The sequence below is a fragment of the Anneissia japonica genome, unplaced genomic scaffold, assembly GCF_011630105.1.
Source record: "Anneissia japonica isolate Jap-2015-1 unplaced genomic scaffold, ASM1163010v1 scaffold570_len211942_cov99, whole genome shotgun sequence".
NCBI classification, from domain to species: Eukaryota; Metazoa; Echinodermata; class Crinoidea; order Comatulida; family Comatulidae; genus Anneissia; species Anneissia japonica.
The window spans coordinates 112,702-125,120 of NW_022692853.1; the positions used below are offsets into that span (position 1 = coordinate 112,702).

A 12,419-nucleotide genomic window follows, 5' to 3' on the forward strand; every position below is an offset into this window, starting at 1 on the left:
CTTTCTCTGCTTGGGCGAACAAGTCGCCAAGAAACGTAGAGCATTAGCGTTTTTTCTAAGTCGTTAAGACATGACGTAGACGAGTGGTTAAATGACAAAAAAATTGAAAAGTTTTTCTACTTATACACATACACAGTCTGATGAGTATCTGAAAATATTTCAGTTCTCAAACGTACATCTTCAGGCGTATCCGGTTTCAAATCCACAAACAGGTATCCGTAGGGTTCTTTCGTAGCGTCTTCAAAAGCTTCTCTCAAAAACTTTGACCTCCCTGGAAACATTTGCCGAGCTAGATGTAAAATTTGAGAGCGGTCTCTAGGATTTTTAAATAGGACCAAATAGTGAGCATTCAATGTTATTGTTCTCATTTCTTTAGAACCGTAGTCTTATACACATCTATGACGCTGATTTGTCTATGATGGCAACCTTTTGTAAACAGATTAACTAGTCCATTGTTTCTTGATCCTTCGGCCATGAGATCGTCAATAATGAACAAATGCTTTTTATCAGGCAGCATAGACGTAATGTCAGTTGGTAGCCCTTCAATGAACGTGAGCGTGGGTATTTCATACTCAGCTCTTCAAATAGGTTTTGATATTCACCATAGTACCAATGTATATCGTGGAATCTTTCAGTAAATGATGGAATTAATAACAGTTTTTTTACAAACTCGGTTTTCCCACACTGAGTGGGGCCGCTGACGACCATCGTAAAAGGAGTTCTTATCATATCAATTATTGTTGCATAAATGAAGATTCGAAGGTAAGAAAAATAAATTTATATAGTTAACCTAAAGTCAATTTTATGTTAGACGAAACGTTCAAAAGAGAAGACTGTCTATTTTATCTAAATAACCTATAACTGTCAAACTATTCCCACACGTAACCATAGGGGAGGGTATCGAAATCGGGAAATACTATTCTCTTATCGTAAAATATCCTGTAATCTTTTTTCCTATCTACGGTATAGAGTTTTTTCCTTTTTACATCTCTTGTTATTTGTCTATCATTAACCCTAATGGTTGGCCTATCCCCTACTGTGCACACTAACTTTTTCATTTGGTCAAAATTTACTAATTTGGTGTTCATGTAATTAAGCGTAAGACCCTTAACCTTGCATACAGTCTTTCCGGAATCGAGTTTGTACGCATAATTTTTAGGCCCCCTGAAACAAACTGTGTAATATGGTTACCGTCCTTTGGATCAATTTCGTTAGTTAATTCTCCTAGATAATCACCTAACGGTGGTTCCCATTCGTTGGGTTTAACTGTAAATATAATGCTATCTGTGTCGTAGTACAATACCCTTCTTTGTAATTTCTCTAAGACTTGGTATAATTTAAGACGGGCATGCGCTGTGGTAAAAGCCGCCAGAACTACGTTTCCTTTCTTGTTAATGGGAACTTTTTCGTCAATAAATGTATGTTTAATTTCAGCAACATTTTCGCTGAAGAAATTAATGTCATTGACAATAATTGACGGGTCTGTTAACATTGAGAAGAGGGTAGCTGGGTCACTAGTGACCGTAGTTTTCTGTAGATTTTCTCTCTGACCAAATTTTCACCAGAAACTGTTCAACATTAATTTTGAAAGAGAACGTAGCCCAGGGTTGTACTTGATGTTGGAGGGGTCAAGGGAGATACCCTCATTTTCTCTGTAATTTCGAATGTAAGACTCCTTTTCATCTTCGGTTTTACATCAATCGGGCCACCCCAAAGCCTCCTGTTTCAGTTTTAAAAAACAATTTATATATCCTGAAAACAAACTCTCTGACCCCCCATTTTTATCGTACTTTGATCTTTCTTTGAAATTCCAAACGCATTGGTTCGATTTAATTTTGTATCCTAGTTTAACAGCTTTCTGTACCTCGATCGAAACCCATGTACCGTTAAGTTGTCGTTCGGATGAAGAATGTTGGCATGACGTTTGGGATAATTCCTCGGCACAAGTACGACAAAGGGGAAAGAATAATTTATTGTTTACTCTATACGGTAGAACGGGATGATACAGTTCTTTTGGGGGTTCGATTGTACATTTAATTAGACCAAAATAATTGAAAATATCTTCTGAAATTTCACTACCTAGTAGGATTTCAGGGTGACCTATGGGATATTCACCGTATTTATTAACAAATGGATAAAGGGACGTAAAGTCTACATACTTGATTTTTTCATCTTTACCTACTTCATGAAAGAGCCTAGAAGCGTTAGTGCGACCACCATAAAATGAATCTCGGGTGTTTAGGGGGGATTCGGAACAGAACTCATGAACTTTGTCAAGAATATTACGATCGACTGACTCTCTAATTCGGTCCCATTCATGCTCCCACATCTCAATAAATGTAAATTCGGGGAAGTGTTTTTTTAGAAAACATTTTTTCTGCACTGTCTTTAAGAAGGAAACTATAAATGGTTCTTCGGTATAGGGGTTAATTGCCTCTGGAACGGTACACACGGGGCAGCCGTGCCAAAAGCACCCGTTAAACTCAAAAATGTATTTCTTTGATTGATCAAAGGAGGCCCCATCAACCCAAAACTTTCCAAATAATTTTTCGCCCCCATTTCGGGCGTGGTGGATAAAAACATTCCTGTTATTTGCCTCATAAACTATCCACTCTAAGGCTTTGCGGGAGTGCACATAATGTTTTGGTGTAGTATCGAAAATAGCAATCGTTTCTGGATGGAGAAAATTGCTACGAAAAACGAAATTGCAGGCCGATGCAATGGTTTTAATTCCATGATCGAATGGGTCTATACCAGTTATATTAGGTACTGAGGTAGACGGACCAGGTTCGTTCTCATCAACTTTCTTCTGAGTAGCATTCATGAAAAGAAATCTAAATGATAAGCAACTACGTTTTAAAATGTTAACGTCGCTTTGGCAATTACCAACTCTGTAATGTGATCTCGTCTACCGAAGGGGATGGAAATTGGGTTGTCTAAATCCGGACTTCTAAGTATAAAACGGACCATATCATTTGGGGCTACCCTATCATCACACACATTATTTAGTAATCATCAAATATTTGGCTTATTATACCTACGATACTGAACATATCCCTACCATCTAAATTCCTAAATGTAATTTGATAATCAGTTTCTCGTGCATTATATGTATTGTTTTCTCTTACGAACGTTCTGTCTAAAACATAAAATTGACTTACCGGTACGTTTTCATTAGGGGGTTCGTCAGCAGGGGTTTCTTGGTCCGATTCCACGTTATCATTAGTTTCAGGTTGTTCGCTAGGGTTCCACTCATCATCGTCTACCGTGTCTATCATTTCTCTCGTCATTTCAGGCAAAGAATTAAAATTTAGTAACTGCATATGTTCTTCATCCGATATATCATCGAAACGCCAGTTTTGGTCCTCTACGGTAGCCAACATTTCTCTAATCATTTCGTCTCGGTTGTTGAAGTCCAAAAGTTCAAACAGTTCTACGTCTGACATTTTTTTACCAGCCATATCTGAAATCGAGAGAGAACAGTGTAAAGAGTACCCAAAAAACAGGCAATATTTATACTATAAAAACAAAAGAAGTATTAAATATTTGAATAAGCTTCTTTTCTGATTAGCATCAAACTTAAATGAAAATAAGAATAAGAAGGAATTTACATCGTCAAAGTTTTAACTTTCCCATAATCTTTGAATGACAGTCTGAAATTCACTCAGAATTAAAACTAAATTAAAAAAAAAATTGACTTAATGTCATCTATAGAGTTAGGAAAAACCTTGTACTCTGCTTACGACCGATTAAGGGTAGCAATTAAGAAAACTGTTCATTAGGCCTACTATTCAAGACAAAATCTTTTCATTACAAATAGAATAAGACTAGAGAAAAACAAAAGTTTACCTATAAGGAAAGTAAAACCCTACTACAAAGGAAAGCCAAAAAGGAGGCATCTATAGTAAGAAAACAAAGATTACGTTTCCAACTCCCATCGATTTCACCTTCTTCATCATCTATAGATCCGTACAATTCTTCCTATAAGAGAAGCCACAAAAAGAAGATTATAAGTCTAGGATTTAAAAAAAGGTAATTAGTTTGTACCGGAAAAATAAAAATTAGAACAACACTTACCCAACCTCCTTGGTTTTTTATCCAATCAGAACACCTTTCAGCAACGAATTGACCAATAGAATTCTTGAGCGCTAAAACCTGTTTCTCGCTTTTTCCCTTCGCTATTAACCCACTCAATAGATACACTATCATTATACGGCCCCAGTTGATTTTTTCATCGGCAAACATCCCCTTAAAACTGGTGAGAAGTTGTTCAGGGCTCAAATTGCTAAATCCAGCAAATTCAGAACTATATTCATTTTCGATCTGCTCATTAATACGAATAACCGCTAAAAGCAACGGTGAGTCCCACGTAATTTTACCATTTACTTTATATTCGATGTAAGCATCGCTTAATTTTTTGGCTTGTTGGACATCCATGTTTAAAGACACTAATGTAATCTATCTATTCTCAAAGAGTTATATACCCCCTAAATAGACAAGTACAGACAGGTCAAAAAAGGGTGACGTAACGACTGTGACGTATTAACACAAACAAGTTCGGACATGTCCGAAATGACGTCATAAATTTATTATTCATATTTTCTATAGGATTAACGGCTATAAAGGGAACAAAGACATCCCGTCAATAGCGATTATAAAAATATAATACATGTATTGATAAACATCGTATCCAGTTTTACCACTACGTCATAAATCACTTATTCATATTTCAAGGTCCGGTAAAAGAAAACAATAGGTCTTCGACCGGAAGTTAAGGTCACAAGGTCAATTCCATTGTTCTAAATATCGATGAGTTGGGGTCTAAACAAAAGAATTGAGGGGATTAGGAGGGAAGAGAACAATAGAATTCTTTTCATATGCAAATTATTTCTTTTGTTGGACTATGTTCTAATGCTTTCTACTTACAGAGCCAATAGAAAATTCTGAAGCATCTGTGAAAAGTTGAAATTGTAAATTAAAATCAGGATATGCCGCAATTGGTGGGTTATCAAGTTTTCTCTCAATATGTTATAAAGCATGATCACACTCATCTGACAAACAAAAGGTACGCCTTTGTGTGTTACTGTAGTAGTTGCAGAGGACGAACAATTGAGGCAAAGTTTTTCACGAAACGCCTGTAATATGAGCAAAGACCCACAAAACCTCCGACCTGGGTGACATTACGTGGAATAGGCCAACGTTTGACCTTCTAAAGATTAGCAGGGTCAGGCTCTATGCCGGCTTTGGAAACAACATGAGCCAAAAATGTGACATGCATTTTTATTGGGTCAAATTCTGTACCGCCACCAGTTAAAACAAATTTAATTTTTTCTAGACGCTTTACTATAATTTGATTTTCATTACATTTTGCTATTATATGATTTTACGTGTACTTTAGGATTTAGCTTTGAAAAATAACTTTGTCAAATTAAAATTAATTTTAAACCCATTTTATTATTTTCCGTCCCGCCACTTATAAAGAATTCCGTACCACCATTATTCCGTACCACGTTATGAAGTATAATTTGTTTTTAAAAGTGTTTGCATCGATTCCATTTCCATAATTCTTAACAATATTATGATTATAAAAGTGTAATTTATGATTTTGGCTTAAAAAGTAATTTTGGAAAATTTTAATTTTAAACTAAAATAATTATTTAATTCCGTCAAACCACCTTTTGGAATTCCGTCCCGCCACCATAAGAACATTGAAAGTGTAGTGTATTCGTTCGGATAACCAACAGAGCAGTCCAACAAGACATTATTGTAACTCAACCATTTTAATACAACAACGTATATCCGCGCGTTCGCACATCATTAGCTCCGCGCGTATCGTACAACTAATTAGCATATAACATAAACAATAATAGTAGCAAGCTTATACTCAAATATGCTACACTCCTCACCCTATAAACTTGCATGTGCAAAACTCTTAAACATCAATAACAGTAACATCAAATTTCATCTAAAATGATAACCTATCTGGAGATTTACGCATGCGCAGTGGATAGTGGCGTTCAGGTTTGTCAGGACTTGCTACATTAGAACAATCAGTAGATTCCGTAGGGGATACGTATGTACGTGTCTCATTAAGAAAAGGGAGATCTATAAGTGGTGGGGGTATTTCTGCAGTGACAGGATCTGGTGTAATATCAGGTTCACTATAACAATTTTCAAAACAAACTTGTTTGCTCTGTACGTTGGAGACAATTATTTGATCAACATGTCGGCGCCAGAGCACGTTAGGTCCAACACAAACTACATAAGATAATGGACCAGTACGCGTATGTATCGTTCCAGGCGTCCATTTCCCTCGGTTCCTATAGTCGCGGACTGCAACAGCCTGGCCCATATTAAACGTGCGTGTCCTCTTATCAGCTTTATGAGACACTGTCTGGTCCACTTGCTTGCTCTGAACATGACGTCGGAGGTCTGGTTTCAAGATATCCAAACGCGAACGAATGTTCCTGCCCATGAACAGGACCGCTGGTGGTTGTCCTGTCGTACAGTGTGGGGCATTCCTGTAAGCAAGCAGAAAGTTAGCCAATTTAGCTGTGATCGACCCTTCCTCTCCTTCCATCGCTTTCAATGCTTGTTTGAGGGTTTGAACAAAACGTTCAGCCAAGCCATTCGTAGCTGGATGGTAAGGCGCTGATCTGATGTTTTATTCCATTATATTTAAGGAAGCCCTGAAACTCAGCGGATGTAAATTGAGTCCCATTATCGCTAACGAACTGTTCTGGTACCCCATTACAACAGAAAATATCACGTAACATATTTATCGTGTCTGTTGAGGTCGACGACTTAGAGCATACAACCTCCGGCCACTTAGAATGGGCATCAACTACTACCAGAAACATACGACCTAGAAACGGCCCAGCATAGTCGACGTGAATTCTCTGCCAAGGAGCCGATGGCCACTCCCAAGTATGAAGTGGTGCTACTTTGGGGTTGTTTTGAACCTTTTGGCAACCAGAACAACCCTTAACTAATTGTTCAATGTCATTGTCGATACCAGGCCATCACACATATCCGCGAGCAAGATTCTTCATCTTTACCACCCCAAGATGACCCTCATGTATCACGCTTAAAACATCGTCTCGTAACTTTAATGGAACTACGACACGTAATCCCCACGAGACATCCACTATACACTGAGAGTTCATTCTTACGTACTTGAAATGATTTGAAATCAGATTCATTTATCACTGGCCACCCATTCATTGTATACTCACAAACCCGAGCAAGCGTAACATCTCGCTCCGTTTCTCTGCGTATTTGCATACTTGTTATTGGCATCTTCTCTAATTGTGATACGTACATCAGGTCATCTGGGTCTGTGAAGTTAGGGTGTTGGGCGCAATCAATCGGCAGTCGCGAAAGCCCATCTGCGTTACAATGCTTCCTAGTATTCCTATACTCGATATCATAATCGTGACTTGCTAGGAAAATAGCGTAACGTGTCAAACGCGATGCCGTTGTGGTGGGAATACTTTTCGCAGGATGGAATATTGAAGTTAGCGGTTGGTGGTCTGTGATTAAGGTGAATTTCCGCCCCTGAAGATAATTATTAAACTTCTTGACGCCCCAGACAAGCCCCAGTGCCTCTTTATCAATTTGCGAGTAGTTACGCTCTGCAGGTGAAAGTGTACGAGAAGCATATGCGATGGGATGTTCGATGTTATCGGGCATAACGTGTGACAAGACTGCTCCCAATCCATATGGCGAAGCGTCGCATGCTAACTTAACAGGTAATAGCGGATCATAGTGTGTCAAAACTTCCTCTGATGTGATTAATGATTTTACTGTTTCGAACGCTTCCTGTTGCTGTGACGTCCACTCCCATTTACGATCCTTCTCAAGTAACTGGTTGAGTGGATGTATCAGAGTAGCAAGGTTTGGCATAAAGCGATGATAATAATTAACTAGTCCAGGAAATGAACGAAGTTGGGTAACATTATCTGGGTGTGGTGCATTTTGGACTGCCTTAATTTTGTCCTGGGTTTTATGTAGACCATGCGCGTCGATTTCATGTCCACAAAATACGACTTTCTTCTTGAAAAACTCACATTTCTTCTTATTAAGCCGGAGGCCACGTTCATGGAGAACTTTGAATACCGTCTCTAGGTTCTTAAGGTGCTCCGCATCATCCCGACCTGTAACTATCATGTCGTCTAACACACACTGTACTCTGGGAATTCCCTGGAGAATTTGTTCCATTGTCCGCTGCCAGATTGTAAAGTCCTTTGTGTGTATTGAGGGTAAGTAGCTTGCTTGATTCCTCATTCATTACCATATGCAGGTAGGCTTGTCTCAAATCCAGCTTACTGAACTTTTGGCCACCTGCTAACGTGGCAAACACATCTTCAATTTTGGGTAGTGGGTAATGTTCTACCTTCAAGTTTGCATTAACAGTCACTTTAAAATCTCCACATAGCCTGAAGCCTCCATTTTTTTTAAGTACAGGCACAATGGGTGTAGCCCAGTCACTGAAGGGAACAGGTGATATTATTTTCTCCCGCTCTAGATTCTCTAATTCCGCCTCAACTTTCGGTCGTAGAGCATATGGCACTTGCCTAGCTTTAAGAAACACTGGGTTGACATTTTCTTTAAGGGTCAAATTCCCTTTTATACCTTTCAATTCGCCAATTCCATCTGTGAATAATGCACTATACTCTTGGGTTAATGCTCCCAGCTTTGCATCTGTACTGATATCTGAGGTAGTTTCTTCTGACAATGCTAGAATATTTTGCCAATCCAACTTAATGTGTGTCAGCCATTCGCGTCCGAACAAAGGCTGTCTACCATGTTTAACAACGTACAGACGCCCGTAGTGCTCTTGACCTTGATAATTAATGTTTACGTTTAATACTCCATCTGGTGTTACCTCTTCCCCTGTATTTAAAGGTCTTTAGTCTTATCTGGGTTTCCTGTATTTCCAAATGCGAAAACATGCGATGATAATCTACTGTTGAAATGACAGATACCGCTGATCCGGTATCTACTTCCATGCGCAATGGGATATCATTAATACGTGGAGTTGCCCATATAGCGCTGACTTTCCCTGGCCGTCGTCCTGCAGTTCCCAACATTCCAACATACACAATATCATCATCGCTACTACCTGTACTATCCGCAATTTCGACATACCTAGTTGGTTTTGAAGTGGTTTTAAACTGAGGGGTAATTTTGGAATGATCAGATTTAGACAAAGAAAGGCAAACTGACCTGATATGACCCCGCTTGTTACATCCATGGCAGATCGCGTCCTTGAAACGACACTTATCGGGTAGGTGCCCTGATTTCCCACAACGGTAGCACCTTGCGCTAGTTTCTTTGGCATTTCGAGATTGTCTCGCTGTGAAACTATGTACCATGGTTGGTTCAAACTTTCTTTGTTGTTGCAATTCAACAGCATCCCGTGTAGCGGCTTCCATTGCTATGGCCATATCACTGGCCTTCTTCAGCATAAGATTAGTCTCGGCGAGTAGACGTTTAGTTATATTCCCAGCTCGCAATCCACAAACAAGACGATCTCTGAGAGCTTCATTCAAATATGCTCCGAACTCACAATGTTCTGTTAATCGTCGTAACTCTGCAAGATAAGTGCTAACTGATTCACACTCTCTCTGATCACGCTTATGAAAAAGAAACCGCTCGGCAATTACTAGTGGTTTGGGGGCTAAATATTTCCCAGCGTTTCCACTAGCTCAGTATACGGCTTGGTACTCGGTTTATCCGGTGCAATCAAATTCTTAAGTAGGCCATACGTTTTAGGCCCTATTAAACTCAGGAAGGCAGGTACTTTCCCTTCCTGTATGTTGTTAGCCTCAAAATATTGTTCTAACCTTTCCACGTAAGTAAGCCAACTCTCGCTGGTATCGTCGAATGGGTCGATTCTGCCTATCAATGCATTCGCCATTTTTACTATGTTGTGCTGCGATGGTACTCCAAAACTTTACATGAGTTGCCCACACAGATCGTGTATATTGACAATATGTATATGTTTAACACCTCGCAAATCAGTGACAAAAACTGTTTAATACATAAGTGGATTTATGTAGTCCTCGTCGCCAGTTGTAGTGCTGTCTCTTATACACATCTAGATGTGTATAAGAGACAGGTAATAGCGTATGAGGTAGAGCTCAACCATTTTAATACAACAACGTATATCCGCGCGTTCGCATATCATTAGCTCCGCGCGTATCGTACAACTAATTAGCATATAACATAAACAATAATAGTAGCAAGCCTATACTCAAATATGCTACAGAAAGCTACATGATACCTTTAAATAATGTAAAGCTATTGATTTGATTCCACAAATGTTGTTGTGATGCCATGATTTATAGAGTTCTTTAGTACTGTAACACTGTCATTTCTGCCAAAATGTGCAGGGGTATAAATTACCCCTTAAAATACAAGCTTACAATACATAATTGTCTATATATAATGATGATATAGACCTACAGTATCAGTGTATTTCTCCAAATCTTTAATGACTTTACCTTCTTAAAATGTTCCATACACCTATGGCATGAAGTATCAGCAATGTTAATATTCTTTTCAATTTTACAGATAAAAACTTTATTTTAAAGTAAGCATCGAATTTGGGGTAATTTTAAAAATTTCCGTCCCGCCAATTCCTATCCTGCTACCCTGACCATTTTATTTAATTTTATTTAACATTTAAATTTATTGATATAGCCTATAGTGATGAAGCATTAGTTGCTACTCAAAAGTATGTACAGTATTTAAATTTACAGTACAATTTTTAAAGTTTGAATTAATTGAAATGATCTCATTTTTATCCAATTTGTTCATTCCGTCCCACCACCAAAATGTTTTTAGTTGCCATGGTGATTTGATAAGGTACTGTGTTTTCTGTTTTGCGTCAAATTGAAGTAGGTATCATTACCTTGCTAGGATCATAAAACAAGTTTCATAAACTAGGCAGTTAGAGAACGGGATCTAAATAACTGTCCCAATTTCTGTCCCGCCACTGGAGTGGAGGGGGGTTTGGATTAGGCACTGTATGCATATTAATTTTCCTATAATCTACACAGAAACAAAAGGTGTTATCCTTTTCTTAACCATAACTATAGGTGAGCTCCGTGGGCTATGACTAGACTCAATGATATCCTTATCTAATAACTCATCAGACTGTCTCCTTATCTCCTCTCTCATCTTAGAAGTCCTATAAACGTGTTGCCTCATTCCCAGTATCTATGGTGTGTTTAAGAGTAAAACTGACCTAGGGGCATTTCCTCTCGAGTTGGATTAATCAACAAAATAGGTATTATCCTGTTGTCTACAGTAGCAACTGTCCTTCCACAAATAATAGGCATATTCTTATCAGGTTCCATTACACCTTCGTATCCATGAGGGACAGAAATACATTCAGGGGCTGACACTTTGCATCAACAGCCATTTCCACACCTACTGGAACAACCAATGCTCGTGGTAAAACAACATACAAGTATGTACAGTAAAGCGACTTGTCGGTCAGTACGAAATGTATCAGCAATCCTAATAACTCCAGTTTTCAAATCAATAACTGCCCCATTTGACATAAGAAAATTCCAACCCAATATCATGGGTCTCTCCATACTATTTGAGACATGAAAATTATGGTTAAGCGTAACATCCCCAATACGCAAAAACTCTAACACAGCCTAACTTCAAGGGGGCTGCCGTCAACTGACTTAGCCGTGTGAAAACTTTCTCAAATCTTCTTGACTTTAAGAACTTATTACTTTTACGAAACTGATTAGAAATTAAAGAAATGTAAGCACCAGTGTCAATTAAAGCACTGACTTCGTGACCCTCAACATACAACTGTATGTGGGAGTTAAATCCCTTAGGAACACCAAAAATCTCATCTGAATTATGTACAAGTTGGTCATCTGCTGATGACAACTGAGGGGTCTTTGCACATCACTAGTATTTCCACTTGCATAAGCCGAATATTGACCCACATTTCCAGCTGACAGTTTCCCGAACTAGAATATTTGGTGATAAATGTAACCCGTTTGGGACTACCTTTGTATGCCCTGCGGTATGGAATGTTTTGTCTGCAATGTGTGTCGGCATGCTCATATCTACCCTGCGGATATTCGGGCGTCCTATCTCGGTTACGGGAGTCCGAGCGACCATATCTACCCAGCCGATATTCGGGTGTCCTGTCCCTACGCCAAGAGGAGGAATGGTTCCGATAATAATCAACATTAGGTACCTGTCGGGGGTTGCATCCCTGGTACAGGGCCTCCCACGTTCACCACCGGTATCCCTATCCAGCTGTCTCTTATACACATCTAGATGTGTATAAGAGACAGACCCTGACCATTTTATTTAATTTTATTTTATTCTGCTCAGCGAAACATTTAAATTTATTGATATAGCCTATGGTGATGAAGCAT

General features: G+C 38.8%; 2 protein-coding genes across 2 annotated transcripts; both read right to left on the reverse strand.

The window, feature by feature from the left end:
• Nucleotides 1–1,084: 1,084 nt before the first annotated feature.
• On the reverse strand, nt 1,085–4,437 carry LOC117100449. The gene is made up of 4 exons (XM_033240151.1): nt 4,078–4,437; nt 3,924–3,981; nt 3,042–3,463; nt 1,085–1,546 (listed from the first exon to the last, which is right to left on the reverse strand). The coding sequence occupies exons 1-4, from the start codon at nt 4,435–4,437 to the stop codon at nt 1,085–1,087; spliced, it is 1,302 nt and encodes a 433-aa protein (XP_033096042.1).
• Nucleotides 4,438–5,965: 1,528 nt separating this feature from the next.
• Nucleotides 5,966–6,580, reverse strand: LOC117100450 (uncharacterized protein K02A2.6-like). Its single transcript, XM_033240153.1, has one exon. The coding sequence runs from the start codon at nt 6,578–6,580 to the stop codon at nt 5,966–5,968; it is 615 nt and encodes a 204-aa protein (XP_033096044.1).
• Nucleotides 6,581–12,419: the final 5,839 nt, after the last annotated feature.